Source organism: Mesoplodon mirus (genome assembly GCF_964341445.2).
Source record: "Mesoplodon mirus genome assembly, chromosome: 1".
Taxonomy (NCBI): Eukaryota; Metazoa; Chordata; class Mammalia; order Artiodactyla; family Ziphiidae; genus Mesoplodon; species Mesoplodon mirus.
In genome coordinates this window covers 7,449,787-7,465,643 of record NC_138976.1, presented here as the reverse complement: position 1 = coordinate 7,465,643, position 15,857 = coordinate 7,449,787, and the positions used below count along the sequence as shown (strand labels likewise).

General features: G+C 43.7%; 1 protein-coding gene across 1 annotated transcript in view; it reads left to right on the top strand.

Annotated features, from left to right (window-relative positions):
• Positions 1-5,580, top strand: part of GLE1 (GLE1 RNA export mediator) — a 41,157-nt gene extending 35,577 nt beyond the window's left edge. Inside the window, exons 13-16 of the mRNA XM_082621279.1 lie at positions 255-359; positions 2,276-2,358; positions 3,145-3,208; positions 4,398-5,580. Coding sequence (XP_082477405.1) covers positions 255-359; positions 2,276-2,358; positions 3,145-3,208; positions 4,398-4,466 — 321 coding nt within the window. The 3' untranslated portion in view covers positions 4,467-5,580. The remainder of the gene's footprint in view (positions 1-254; positions 360-2,275; positions 2,359-3,144; positions 3,209-4,397) is intronic.
• The last annotated feature ends 10,277 nt before the right edge of the window (positions 5,581-15,857 follow it).

Below are 15,857 nucleotides of genomic sequence, written 5' to 3'. Positions count from 1 at the left end.
AACTGTGGAATCCCTGAAACTGAAGCTGATAGCCCTGTGTTGAAGGGATGCTGTGAAGAATGTGTGGATACCAATGTATGCAGTATTTAAAAACAGAATTTGTTTGGCTTGTGTTGTTTCTGCCCTGTGGCAGGTGCTTCGGTTAGCTGATCTGGGGGTTCATGTCCTGTTGGTAATGCCTGGATGATAACGGTAGAAATTTAGATCTCTGCTGAAAATGAGATTAAACAGTGACCAAGCCTCTCTCCTCCCAGATTCACCCTCATGGCTTAAATCATGGCTGGCGCTGGTTGGCACAGATCTTAAACATGGAGCCCCTGTCAGTTGTGACAGCCGCCCTCCTCTTTGATTTCTTGGAGGTACGTAATACAGTTATCACATGAGAGAGAGCCAGTGGTTGAAGCAGCCCTGGGCCACTGTGTGATGTGACTCAGAAAGGAATATAGAGATAGAGACTAATGGGAGTTTCCTGGCGGTCCAGTGGTTAGGACTCTGCGCTTTCACTGCAAAGGCGCAGGTTCAATCCCTGGTCAGGGAACTAAGATCCCACATGCCACATAGCCAAAAAAAATTTAAAATACATAAATATATATACAACAAAAGATGCTCTTTTTACCTTTATCACTTAGGAAATTACAAGGATTTTAGGAGCTAAAAAAAAAAAAAGAAATAGAGACTAATGGTGAGCAGCTTTAGGGTCCAGTGTCATACATTTTTTCCTGATCCCCAAGACAAACCTAGCTTTTGATTTTTCTTCCCTATGTACTTCCCTTCTCTGTGTGGTTGTCTTCTCGTTCTAAAGAACAGGAAACTGTACATCCCAGTACAAGTGAAAAGGAATTGTTTTAGGGATATAGAAGTGACTCACTCCAGAATCAAGGGTAGGATGTGCGGTTGAATCTCATCAGGGCCTGGAACCAGGAACTGGAATGTCACCAGGTACCAAGGCAGCCTCCCCCTGGGACCACGTGGTCTTTCATGTCTGCTCTTCCTGCAGATTGCCTCCTTCTTGCTCTATAAGCCAACTTTCTGAAGTTTTCTGTGCACAGTGGAGAAGATGCCGTCCTGGGCTATATCCCTCAGCCTCAGTGTGGTCACCAGTGTAATGGCACTACTGTCCCACCGCTGTGATTGCTAATTCCCAGGAGAGAAAATATGATTAACCAGCTTGGGTCACAGATACCAGTCTCGTCTAGAAGGCTCCATATAGTCCTCTCTGCCCATTAGGGACCCCACTACAGGGAAAGGGTAGGGTTTCTGTGGAAAGGAGACAGTTCTTAAAGAATAAAGGCTTGGGGCACATGCCATAACAAATCTGGGACCATTTGGCCTATAACGCCAACAGTTTCTAGTCACCTTAAAGCTCCTGAAGTCACAATATGGGAAGTATGTCATAGCTTTAGAATCAATAGTAAGTTTTTTTTTGTTTGGTTGTTTTTTTTTTTTATTTAATTTTATTTATTTTTTATACAGCAGGTTCTTATTAGTTATCCCTTTTAAACATATTAGTGTATAGATGTCAATCCCAATCTCCCAATTCATCCCACCACCACCACCCCCCAGCCACTTTCCCCCCTTGGTGTCCATATGTTTGTTTTCTACATCTGTGTCTCCATTTCTGCCCTACAGACAGGTTCACCTGTACCGTTTTTCTAGATTCCACATACATGCGTTAATATACGATATTTGTTTTTCTCTTTCTGCCTTACTTCACTCTGTATGACAGTCTCTAGATTCATCCACGTCTGTACAAATGACCCAATTTCGTTCCTTTTTATGGCTGAGTAATATTCCATTGTATATATGTGCCACATCTTCTTTATTTATTCATCTGTCAGTGGGCATTTAGGTTGCTTCCATGACCTGGCTATTGTAAATAGTGCTGCAATGAACATTGGGTTGCATGTCTCTTTTTTTTTTTTTGCGGTACGTGGGCCTCTCACTGTTGTGGCCTCTCCCATTGCAGAGCACAGGCTCCGGACACGCAGGCTCAGCGGCCATGGCTCACAGGCTCAGCCGCTCCGCGGCATGTGGGATCTTCCCAGACCGGGGCACGAACCCGTGTCCCCTGCATCGGCAGGCAGACTCTCAACCACTGCATCACCAGGGAAGCCCGAAAGCTGGATTTTAATTCCCTTGCTTAGCTGGCTAAGTGGCATTGTGGTTGAAATTCTTGATAGGAACAAAAGGCAAAGGTCTGATTGTCCTTTATGGATCTCTCATATGAGTGTGAATTTTCATTCTCTGCTCTGACAGTGCCCACCTTCCCCTCTAGGTGTGTGGGAATGCCCTCATGAAGCAGTACCAGGTCCAGTTCTGGAAGATGCTACTTCTCATCAAAGAGGACTACTTACCCAGGTATTAGACTTGTTGAGTAGACACCAGGGGATTTGGTAGGTGAAAACTTACGACATCAGATACCGTGGCTGCTGTTACATCCTGTTTCTGACTCAGTTAAGCACCTGTGTTAAGTGTAACATCTGCTCCCATCCGTCTCCTCTTTGTTATTTGAATAAACGCTTCTGAAGTCTCTCTTAAATATTGTTGACTAAATAAAAAAAACAAATTAGGAAGATCTTGGATTCAGATACCTGACATTTTAAAAACTCTCTTCTTTTCTAAACTCCCCCAGATAATCTGGGATAGTGATTACATGCAGTCATGCATGAAACCAAGGAGGCAAACCCCCTCAGTAAATCAGTTGGTGAAATTGAGTGGTCAGCCAGGTTGCTTGACTCTGTCGTGGCATTCACCTTCAAGGACCCTTCTCACTCCTCTCAACTCACTGGCCTTTCCAAGTGGGGAAAGGCATTGGCAGCACCCATCCCACCTGATCACAAAGACCTTGGAAAGGAACAGTGCTCTTTTCTCCTTTATCTGCTTATTTGAAAAAAATGTTGAGGGACTTCCCTGGCAGTCCAGTTATTAAGACTCCATGCTTCCACTGCAGGGGGCATGAAAAAAGAAAAAAGAAAAGAAAAAAATGTTGAGACCATTTAGTAGAGCAACAGCATCCAGTGTAGAGGACACGTCTGTGAGTCGTTTGATCCGCCCCGTCCTCCAGATCAGCAGGTCTCCTAACTCCTCCAAAAGAGAAGTGTGAGTCATAGGTGTGACTCACCTGTCTTCTTTCTCTCCCTGTAGGATTGAAGCCATCACCAGCTCAGGACAGATGGGTTCCTTCATACGCCTCAAGCAGTTCTTGGAGGTAAGATGCCCTTAGACCAGCACATCCCAGACTGTCGTCGGCCTCCAGTGCACCTGTGTCTGACGTGTCTTGCACATCCAGACTCTGACTGCGGTCTCTTCCTCTTGATTTTTCCGAACCCTACTTTTTTGTCCATCAACCCCTCTTCACCTTAAGGGCTGCCATTTCATTGTCTTCTTCCTACGTGTCATTATCCATACTGCCCGTGGGGAAAAGCTCTCCTAAGAGATGAATAAAATACATGTAATGAATCTCATCTCACTGATACACTTTTTGCATGTTGGCCAAGGTTCTTTTCTCAGTCTCAGGTCTAGGGGACAGGTATGTGTGGTCACTTTTCTCCACGAGAACAGACTGCAGTTTGAGCCAGACTCCTGTCCTTTTTCCAAGTGCCAAAAAACTTTGCATTTTGGTACGTCTGCCAAGACAGCCAACTGACTTCCACTCTCCAGTAGCCCAGTTGGGGAAATTGCAATAGTGAAAGGTGAGGCCAGGCTGTGGGAGATGAGAGTGGGACAGACGTTAACAATACCCTGGCATTTGTCCTCCGCTGCAACTCATGCAGAAGGAGAAGTCTTATAGAAAACCTTTTTTTGTTTTTTTTCAATTAATTTTTATTGGAGTGTAGTTGATTTACAATGTTGTGTTAGTTTCTGCTGTATAGCACAGTGAATCAGTTATACATAAACATATATCCACTCTCTTTTAGATTCTTTTCCCATATACGTCATTGCAGAGTATTGAGTAGTTTCCTGTGCTGTACAGTAGGTTCTTATTATCTGTTTTATATAGAGTAGTGTGTATATGTCGGTCCCAGTCACCCAATTTACCCCTCCCCCCCACCCCGTAACCATAAGTTTGTTTTCTACATCTGTGACTCTGTTTCTGTTTTGTAAAGAAGTTCATTTGTACTATTTTTTTTAGATTCCACATATAAGCGATATCATATGATATTTGTCTTTCTCTGACTTACTTCACTCAGTATGACAATCTCTAGGTCCATCCACATTGCTGCAAATGGCATTACTTTGGGTTTTTTATGGCTGAGTAATATCCCATTGTATAGGTATGTACTACATACATAGGACTTACTTCCACTTGCTGTCCCTCAAAGTTTCTTCCAAACTTTAACTGTTGGAAGCAGTGTTATCAGAGAATCATTCTGTTTTCCTTGTCTTTCCCTGACCAGGAATGTTTGGAGCACAAGGAGATTCCCGTCCCCAAGGGCTTTCTGACTTCCTCCTTCTGGCGTTCCTGATGTTACTCCGTCGCCCACCATCACCATTTTGTTGCAAAGGGACGATAATAAAGCAACTGAAGACGGCTGTATTTGGGAGAAGTCATGTCAATACATGTTTTGTGTATTTGTACCTTGTGACTAGGAGAGCAGATTTTCATGGGTCACAAATTAAGAGGTCCTTTAATAGATGTGATGACTCCTTAAAGGGGTCCGCATGACAGTAAGCAGAATTGGCCTTTCTCATTTTTGCAAAAAATTTGAAAAAAAAATTATGAGAAGAGTTTAGCACTTGATCTCACCCTTGATTTCCTTTGTTTCTAGTATCTTTCAGAAGGTAGGTTAATACCTTGACTATTTCACTCTGAGCTGAAGTGGCTTTCACTCCACCACCACACCCCAGCCCCTCCCCCTGAGCTGCCCCTGTTCAGAATTCCCAGGAGGAGCAAAGACTCAAGGTCACCTTTAAAGTAGCAGGTAACAGATGAGGCCCAAACCCTCACATGCAGGACTGGGTTATGTTTGTTTTGCCTGGTCAGCTTGTGAAGTAATTATAAATTCAGAAGAAATGCCTGGTGTAGACATGGGCTAAGTCAGTCCCAAATTGCATCAGAGGTAGCTTAGTGTCTGGGATTAGGACTGTTAACACATGTTATATTGAACCAGGAAGCACTGTTTGTCCTCTTACTTTGGAATTTGGTTCCTGGATGAGTCGGGGTGCATGAACCCAGCTTTTTGTTTTTCAATTTGAGTTAAGATGGGCTGAGATGGAGCTTGCAACATTGTACATGAGCTGAGCATCCATAAGCAATGAATCGGGGGTTTAATAAAGATGTTGGGGAAGAATTGAGAACTGCCTTATAATTGTTTTTACATGTTCTGAGTAATGAATGATGATAGATTTGCCTGACTAAAGCCACTACAAAAATCCAGAGTCTGGCTGTTCAGCTAAGAGTTGAGATTTGCTTTATGGAAAGACTCATTCTCTTGGATCTATTCCTCTGTAGTAGATGTTGTATGTGGGGTTGTGTTTCTTGTGGAGGATTCTCTGGTAATCTTGAGTTGCTCGAAGCAACCCATTCTGTGAATTATTGACTACAGTGCCAAAAGATAAGTAATAAAGCTTGATTTTTAAAAACCCCTTGCTGGTATCTAGTCGGTTCAGTATGATCGACTTCCTGTACCTGGAGCTGTGTAAATCATAAGGGGCATGGTGGTGCCCGAGTCTAGGTATAGAGTGGTATGTTTTTCCCTTTTTTGTCTTGACCTTCACCTTGGGAAAACTGCTTTTTTTCTGTCATTTCTTTCGTGTAATTATGTACCAGTAACTGACCCTGTTTTATCTAGCAGATGGGAAAGAATTAAAGTCTTTTGATGTGGACACAATGGAATGAACACTGGGGAAGGACTCTAGAGACTTGGGTTCAATTCACTTTAAAAAAAATTTTTTTTCACATCTTTATTGGAACATAAATGCTTTACAATGTTATGTTAGTTTCTGCTGTACAATTAAGTGAATCAGCTATATGTATACATATATCCCATATCTCCTCCCTCTTGAGCCTCCCTCCTGCCCTCCCTATCCCATCCCTCTAGGTCATGACAAAGCATCATCGAGTTGATCTCCTTGTGCTATGCAGCAGCTTCCCACTAGCCATCCATTTTACACTTGGTCGTGTATATATGTCAGTGCCACTCTCTCACTTCGTCCCAGCTTCCCCTTCCCCCCCGTGTCCTCAAGTCCATTCTCTACGTCTGCGTCTTTATTCCTGCCCTGCCACTAGGTTCATCAGGACCGCTTTTTAAAATTCCATATATATGTGTTAGCATACAGTATTTTTCTTTCTCTTTCTGACTTACTTCACTCTGTATGACAGACTCTAGGTCCATCCACCTCACTACAAATAGCTCAATTTCGTTTCTTTTTATGGCTGAGTAATATTCCATTGTATATATGTGCCACATCTTCTTTATCCATTCATCTGTTGGTGGACATTTAGGTTGCTTCCATGTCCTGGCTTTGGTAAATAGTGCTGCAGTGAACATTTTGGTACATGACTCTTTTTAAATTATGGTTTTCTCAGGGTATATGCCCAGTAGTGGGATTGCTGGGTCGTATGGTAGTTCTATTTTAGTTTTCGTTTGTATGTTTGTTTTTGCAGTACACGGGCCTCTCACTGTTGTGGCCTCTCCCGTTGCGGAGCACAGGCTCCGGACACACAGGCTCAGCGGCCATGGCTTATGGGCCCAGCCGCTCCGCGGCATGTGGGATCTTCCCGGACCGGGGCACGAACCTGTGTCCCCCACATTGGCAGGCGGACTCTCAACCACTGTGCCACCAGGGAAGCCCCTATTTTAGTTTTTTAAGGAACCTCCATACTGTTCTCCATAGTGACTGTATCAATTTACATTCCCACCAACAGTGCAGGAAGGTTCCCTTTTCTCCACACCCTCTCCAGCATTTATTGTTCCTAAATTTTTTGACATGGCCATTCTGCCCAATGTGAGTTGGTACCTCATTGTGGTTTTGATTTGCATTTCTCAATAATTAGTGATGTTGAGCATCTTTTCATGTGCTTCTTGGCCATCTGTATGTCTTCTTTGGAGAAATGTCTATTTAGGTCTTCTGCCCATTTTTGGATTGGGTTGTTTGTTTCTTTAATATTGAGCTTTATGAGCTGCTTGTATATTTTGGAGATTAATCCTTTGTCAGTTTCTTCATTTGCAAATATTTTCTCCCATTCTGAGGGTTGTCTTTTCATCTTGTTGATGGTTTCCTTTGCTATGCAAAAGCTTTTAAGTTTCATTAGGTCCCATTTGTTTATTTTTGTTTTTATTTCCATTTCTCTAGGAGGTGGATCAAAAAGGATCTTGCTGTGATGTATGTCATAGAGTGTTCTGCCTGTTTTCCTCTAAGAGTTTTGTAGTGTCTGGCCTTTACATTTAGGTCTTTAATCCATTTTCAGTTTATCTTTGTGTATGGTGTTAGGGTGTGTTCTAATTTCATTCTTTTACAGGTAGCTGTCCATTTTTCCCAGCACTGCTTATTGAAGAGGCTGTCTTTTCTCCATTGTATTTTCTTGCCTCCTTTGTCAAAGATAAGGTGACCATATGTGCATGGGTTTATCTCTGGGCTTTCTGTCCTGTTCCATTGATCTATATTTCTGTTTTTGTGCCAGTACTGTATTGTCTTGATTACTGTAGCTTTGTAGTATAGTCTGAAGTCTGGGAGCCTGATTCCTCCAGCTCCATTTTTCTTTCTTAAGATTGCTTTGGCTATTCAGGGTCCTTTGTGTTTCCATACAACTTGTAAAATTTCTTGTTCTAGTTCTGTGAAAAATGTCATTGGTAATTTGATAGGGATTGCATTGAACCTGTAGATTGCTTTGGGTAGTATAGTCATTTTCACAGTATTGATTCTTCTAATCCAGGAGCATGGTATATGTCTCCATCTGTTTATGTTATCTTTGATTTCTTTCATCAGTGTTTTATAGTTTTCTAAGTACAGGTCTTTTGCCTCCTTAGGTAGGTTTATTCCAAGATATTTTATTCTTTTTGTTGCAATGGTAAATGGGATTGTTTCCTTAATTTCTCTTTCTTATCTTTCGTTGTTAGTGTATAGGAATGCCAGAGATTTCTGTGCATTACTTTTGTATCCTGCAACCTTACCAAATTCATTGATTAGTTCTAGTAGTTTTCTGGTGGCATCTTTCAGATTTTCAATTCCCTTTTAGGTTTGTGACCTTGAGTGGGTCATCCACTCTCTGAACCTCAGTATCCCCACCTGCGAAACACAAGAATTGGACCAGTCACCAGATGAGTAGTTTTCAAATTGTGCTCAGTAGCGGTGCCTTAGGGCAGAGCTTCCCTGCTCTGTGTCATAGCATACTGATCTCTGTAGCCCATGGGGCCCGTGGCCATTTGACTTCCTCTTTCTACCTGTGCTTTACAGATGGCATTTTCTGTGCATCATGACGGAACAACTTGGGAAGCACTGACTTCAGGGTGTTGAGTGGATGGGGCCCAGCTGTATAGTCAGTCAGCATATGGCGGCTTTGTGCACATTTTTAAAAGGCTTCCCTTCCTACTACTGCCATCTGCTGGAAAGCTGTTGTATTAATAACTGAAAACAGAACCAGGAGGTGAGCAGTGCCTCTTACTGGAGTTAAGCAGCTCACATTTGCACAGCCTTTAATAGGACTAATGGGCCTGCATGGAACGCTGGGATTCTCTCTGCCACAGCATTTTTGCTTTATGTGCTGTATATATTGGAGTTCTTTGTAAGATTACATATGGGAAAGTTCTGTCAAAAATGAAATATGAAAAAAATCACTGGACAAGATGATCTCTAAGGTCTCCTCCACTTTGAATTTGTACCACTCCATAGCAAACACCTCTTACAATATTTGAATCTTCTTTCTCTAGACATGTTTAACAGTCTTGCACATGTCATTTAATGCTTGGTATTCCTATTGGGTTCTTGATGGTAAACCAAGAAAGGAGAGCATCAGGGAGGCCAGGTTTTCGATACTCACTGGTAGCGTTGCCTCCAGAGGTAGAGATTGCCGGCGATAGCGGTGACTCCTGGTGGAGAGTAGTGTCAGATTTCTAAGAGTAGAATACCAAGGACTGCATTTGCCTTTAAATTCAAGCGCTCACCTGCCTGCTTGCCTCCTTTCAAGTTTGACCTCATTTCTTAGGCTGAGTGCCCATATTTTTGTCTTATCATGGTCCTACATCTTTTTTTAATTAATTAATTATTTTCGGCTGCGTTGGGTCTTCGTTGCTGCGCGTGGGCTTTCTGTAGTTGCAACGAACGGGGGCTACTCTTCGTAGTCATGCGTGGGCTTCTCACTGCGGTGGCTTCTCTTTTTGCAGAGCATGGGCTTCAGTAGTTGTGGCTCACGGGCTCTGGAGTGCAGGCTCAGTAGTTGTGGCACATGGGCTTAGTTGCTCCGTGGCATGTGGGATCTTCCCAGACCAGGGCTCGAACCCGTGTCCCCTACATTGACAAGCGGATTCTCAACCACTGTGCCACCAGGGAAATCCTGTCCTACATCATTTTAAAGCAAATTTGATGATGAATTGGAAATTCCAATGGGAGAGAAACCCGACACATCCCTTGGATAGAAGAATGGAGTTGTTCTGGAGGTTTCCCACCCACGTGCTAGGAGCTTTCCCCCACTTCTCAAGCTTCCTGTGGTGATAGCAGTGACGTAATTAGGTTTGGATGTCTTCTCTCTCAGTGCCAGGAAAACAGAGCTACAGAGCTTCCCACAGGTGCCTTATCAGGCTTGGCCATTCACTTCCCTTTTCTCTGTGCCATTAATGAATCCCTGATATTAGGTCCTGTGGACCTGCAGAAAGCAGATGAGAGCTATGGTCTCCCAGCTATGTGATGGATTTCCAGAAACACCCATTATAGAGGAATTTATAATATCGTCTGGTTTACAGCCAGGCTCCATTTATTTTAAATATCAGTCTACACAGATGATGTATTCAAGAAACATTTTTCTTTTAGCTCCTTCAGGATGTTTACAGTAAATGTAGTACATGATGCTGGATTGGAACCTGGTCCAGGAAAAAAAAGATCTTTCTGTGTGTTTGTCTTGTAAAGGATGTTGGGACAATTAGCAAACCTTGAATAAGGTCTGTATGTTAGATAACAGTATTATGTCAACATTAATTTCCTGACTTTGATCATTGTATTGTGGTTATAAAAAGAAAAGTACTTGTTCTTAAAGTACTTAGGGGTGACTGGGCATGATGTCTGCAACTTATTCTCAAATGATTCGGGCGGAAAATATCTACACGTGTGTGTATGTATGTAAGTATATACTATCAGAATAATAGAGCAAATGTGGTCAGTTGTTAACAAATTGGGGAATCTGGATGAAGGGTGTATGGGATTTCTTTCTATTACTCTTGCAATTTTTTACAAATTTGAAATTATTTCAAAATTAAAAGATAATCCTCTCCCCCACTTAAAAAAAAAACAAACAACAGCAACAAAATCAGGCCTACAATTCTGATGAGGCGACAAATTCAAGCTCTAGAACCTACAACCCTGAAAACAGGATGGTGATGCCAAAGGTGACCTTGAAGCCATCAACCTGTAGCAGGGATGGGAAGTTGACTCTAAACAGGTTTTGCTGGGACGTCCCTGGTGGCGCAATGGTTGGGATCCACCTGCCATTGCGGGAGACACAGTTTCGAGCCCTGGCCCAGGAAGATCCCACATGCCGCAGAGCAACTAAGCCCATGCGCCACAACTACTGAGCCTGAGCTCTAGAGCCCGCGAGCCACAACTACTGAGCCCACGTGCCACAACTACTGAAGCCTGCGCGCCTAGAGCCCATGCTCCGCAACAAGAGAAGCCACTGCAATGAGAAGCCTGCACACTGCAAGGAAGAGTAGTCCCCGCTCACCGCAACTAAAGAAAAAAGCCTGTGTACAGCAATGAAGACCCAACACAGACAAAAATAAATAAACATATAAAAAAAAGATAATCCTCTCCCCCACTTAAAAATAAACAGCAACAACAAAATCAGGCCTACAATTCTGATGAGGTGACAAATTCAAGCTCTAGAACCTACAACCCTGAAAACAGGATGGTGATGCCAAAGGTGACCTTGAAGCCATCAACCTGTAGCAGGGATGGAAAGTTGACTCTAAACAGGTTTTGCTGGACTTCCCTGGTGGTCCAGTGGTTAAGAATCCACCTTCAGTTCAGGGGATGCAGGTTCAATCCCTGATTGGGGAACTAAGATCCCACATGCCACAGGGCAACTAAGCCCACGTGCCGCAGCTACTGAGCCCGCACACTCTGGAGCCTGCGTGCCACAAGTTCCCACATGCCGCATCAAAGATCCTGTGTGCCACAACTAAGACCCGATGCAGCCAAATAAATAAGTAAATATTTCTAAAAATAAACAGGTTTTGCAAAATGCTTCCTACTTAAAGTGAAGTAGGTGACTGGGGGGTAGAATTTTAATTCAATGGAGAATGTGATTTACAAACTTGGAGTGCTTGATGGTTTGAACTAAAAGTTACCATCGTGCAGAAGATAGCTCCGTTTCATCTAGGTCAGCTTTGTCCAGAAAGTTTTTCTGCAGGATCCTAAAAAAAGTTCAGCAAAGAAGTTTGGCAGCTACTGTGTTAAAGGTAAACTAGGTGAAGTACTATATGAAATAAGAATGGCAGGATGTTGATAACTGTTGAAGCTGGGTGATGAGCAGATGGAGGTTCATTGTACTATTCCATTTTCTAGGTTTATCTTTGAAATCTTCCATAATAAAATGTTTAGATTATAAAGAAAAGAAAAAGGGCTTTTCTTGCAGGACTTTTTGGTGCCTTAACTATGATACTTTGAATTAACCTCCAAGAGTTTATATTGTTTCCTGAACTTACCATGGAACTCTTGAGCTTCTCTTGGGACTAGTATTTCTGAGAATATACTTTTTGAAATGCTTTAGTTGGAGGTTAGGATGGTCAAGAAAGTACCTTGAGATAGTGCTTGATCCAGATACTTAAAACTATCTGTAAATTTTTAAAAAGGAGATAAAAAAGTCCCCAAAGCCTTTTATTCTAGGTACCCACTGTGAACATCTCTTTAATCATCTCTGTGCATATATACATGGATATACAAATATAGCTCTTAAGTAAATAGCTCTTAAGTAACTGACTGCCACTGTTCAATAACATCTTAGATATTTTTCAAGTCAATCAGTATGAACTATATCACCAATATAGTCTTGAATTAATGAATCTTAATTAACCATTTTTCAGTTGGTGACTAGCTGCTTCTAATTTTTTTTACAATTATTAACATTCTTAAATATATTTTCTACCTTCTTAGGTTGTATTTCTAAATATAACATTGTGTCAAATGGCATGCAAATTTCATATGCTGATCCATATCGCCAAACTGCTCTTCCAGAAAGGTTCTACTTACATAAGCTCAAAATGGGTAAGATTTGTCAGAAATGAGGAGTGGGTGTTGGGAAAGAAGGACATTCTAATTTAGGGGGAAAGTATGAGCAAAAGCATGAAGTTGGAAGAATAAACAACCTGTTTAGGAAGTGGCTAAGCTCAGGTCCAGAGAAGAGCAGTAGGAAATAATGCTGTGGAAAGTTTGTGTAGGCTCCGGAATCTCTATTAAAATAGTGTGGGTGGGGACTTCCCTGGTGGCGCAGTGGTTAAGAATCCTCCTGTCAATGCAGGGGACACAGGTTCGATCCCTGGTCCGGGAAGATCCCACATGCCAAGGAGCAACTAAGCCCGTGTGCCACAACTACTGAGCCTGTGCTCTAGAGCCCACGAGCCACAGCTACTGAGCCTGCGTGCCACAACTACCGAAGCCCGCGCACCTAGAGCCCATGCTCCACAACAAGAGAAGCCACTGCAATGAGAAGCCCACACACCGCAACAAAGAGTAGCCCCCGCTTGCTGCAACTAGAGAAAGCCCACGTGCAGCAACAAAGACCCAACGCAGCCAAAAATAAATAAATAAATAAATGTATTTTAAAAAATAAAATAAAATATGGGCTTCCCTAGTGACGCAGTGGTTAAGAATCCGCCTGCCAATGCAGGGGACACAGGTTCGAGCCCTGGTCTGGGAAGATCCCACATGCCGAGGAGCAACTAAGCCCATGCACCACAACTACTGAGCCTGCACTCTAGAGCCCGCAAGCCACAACTACTGAAGCCTGCATGCCTACAGCCTGTGCTCTGCAACAAGAGAAGCCACTGCAATGAGAAGCCCATGCACCACAATGAAGTGTAGCCCCTGCTCGCCGCAACTAGAGAAAGCCCACGTGCAGCAAAGGAAGACTCAACGCAGAGAGAAATTAATTAACTAAATAAATTAAAATACTTATATAAAAATAATAAAAAATAAAATAAAATCGTTTGGGTGATTCGGTAGGCAGTGGGAAGCTACTAGAATTGTGTTTATCTATTTATTTATGACTGCATTGGGTCTTCATTGCTGCACGGGCTTTCTCTAGTTGCAGCGAGTGGGGGCTACTCTTTGTTGCGGTGTGTGGGCTTCTCATTGTGATGGCTTCTCTTGTTGCAGAGCACGGGCTCTAGGCGCGGGGGCTCCAGTAGTTGTGGCACATGGGCTTCAGTAGTTATGGCTCGCAGGCTCAGTAGTTGTGGCGCACGGACTTAGTTGCTCCGCAGCATGTAGGATCTTCCTGGACCAGGGCTTGAACCCGCGTCCCTTGCGTTGGCAAGCAGATTCTTAACCACTGCGCCACCAGGGAAGTCTGCTACTAGAATTTTTTGAGAAGGTTTCACATGGTTTATGAAACTAATTCTGTGTGTTCAGGATGAATAGGAAGGAGAGAGACCGATGGGGCTTAAAAGGTGGTCCCGCGAGAGTACATACGGGAAATAAGCCAGCTGGATTAGGAAGATGTGCCAGGGGAGTGAGGGGCTCACCTCTCTGCTGTCACTTACAGTCCTGTTAGGCAAACCAGCCTGTTAAGTCCATGCTCCCAGCAGCTATCAGGCCTCTTCTCTAATGTGGCCCCTGATTTCAGAGGCAGTCATTGTAAAGTAATGTAACATTTACAGTTTAAAATTTAACATAAAGGGCTTCCCTGGTGGCACAGTGGTTGAGAGTCCGCCTGCCAATGTAGGGGACATGGGTTTGAGCCCTGGTCTGGGAAGATCCCACATGCCGCGGAGCAACTAGGCCCGTGAGCCACAACTACTGAGCCTGCGCGTCTGGAGCTTGTGCTCCACAACAAGAGAGGCTGTAACAGTGAGAGGCCCGCGCACCGCGATGATGAGTGGCTCCTGCTCGCCGCAACTAGAGAAAGCCCTCGCACAGAAGCGAAGACCCAACACAGCCAAAAATAAATAAATAAATAAATAAAATTAAAAAATAAAAAGATAACATAAAATTTACAGTTTAAACCAATTTTAAGTGTACAGTTAGTTGTCTGGCATCAAGCACACTCACGCTGTTGTGTTAACCATCAACACCATCCATCTCCAGAACTTTCTCATCTTGCAAAACTGCCACTCTGGGGCCTCCCTGGTGGCGCAGTGGTTGAGAGTCCGCCTGCCGATGCAGGGGATACGGGTTCGTGCCCCGGTCTGGGAGGATCCCATATGCCGCGGAGCGGCTGGGCCCGTGAGCCATGGCCGCTGGGCCTGCGCATCCGGAGCCTGTGCTCCGCAACGGGAGAGGCCACAACAGTGAGAGGCCCGCATACCGCAAAAAGAAAAAAAAAAAAAAAAAAACAAAAAACTGCCACTCTGTACCCCTTAAATACTAGCTCCCCATTTTCCTGTCCCCACAGGCCCTGGCAACCCCAGCTCCACTTTCTCTCTGTGAATATGACTGTTCTAGGGTTCTCCTGTAAGTGGAATCATACAATATTTGTCCTTTTGTGTCTGGTTTATTCCACTTAGCAGAATGTCTTCAAGGTTCTTCCAGTCACTGTTTTGAAGATCTGTGCTATTCCTTGCCAGCTCTGACACTGCAGAATCTCATCTGGGAAGAACTACAGTGCACCTGCCAGGGTGACTTCCCAATCGGCTCCCTTCTTGGGGGGCGGATAAAAGAGTGGTGCTTGCCTGTTAACGTTCGTGTGTGTGTGTGTGTGTGTGTGTGTGTGTGTGTGTGTGTGTGTGTGCTTGAGTGTTTGTATGTTAGAGAGACAGAGAGATTCTCCCAGGGAACGTGGGCAAGTAAATTGCCATGGCCAGAGTATGTGAAAACATCATTACAGTTAGTGTGTTTCCCAATGGTTGACCTCTCGAATGACTTGAAAAAGTATTGGGACTACCTAAATGCCTAAGCTTAGGGCACATATCAAACCTTCCTAGAACTGCTGGAATAGAAAAAGGAGCTTGGGGGAGTTCCCTGGTGGCCTAGTGATTAGGATTCCAGGCTTTCACTGCTGTGGCCCAGGTTCAGTCCCTGGTCAGGGAACTGAGATCCCACAAGCCGCAAAGCACAGCCAAAAACAGAAGAAAAGAAAAAGGAGCTCGGAATTCAGTCTTAACTGTACCCCCACCTTTGCAAGAGGCTGGGATGGACATGATTAGATTGGTCACAGAGACGCTATGCTGCCCTTTTTTGTTTTTGTTCTGAATGAGCGGCTCTCAGAAAACAAAGAAAGCCAGTGTCTGCTTTATCATCTCCTTCCCCACACCTAGCAGAGTGTCAGGCATATGGTGAAATTGGTGGGAGGTGAGGTAGGCAGACAGTAGAACACAGGAAGGAGGGCTTTCTAAATGTCTCATTTCCAGTGCCAAATGCGGACGGGGTGGGTGACTGGGTGGGCGACTGGGTGGGCGCTACACAGGGCTAGAGGCACTGGGTTTTGGCCACGTCTCAGATCAGACAAAGGATTGACAAATAAGACTTTCATTTCTGTATCAATACAGAAG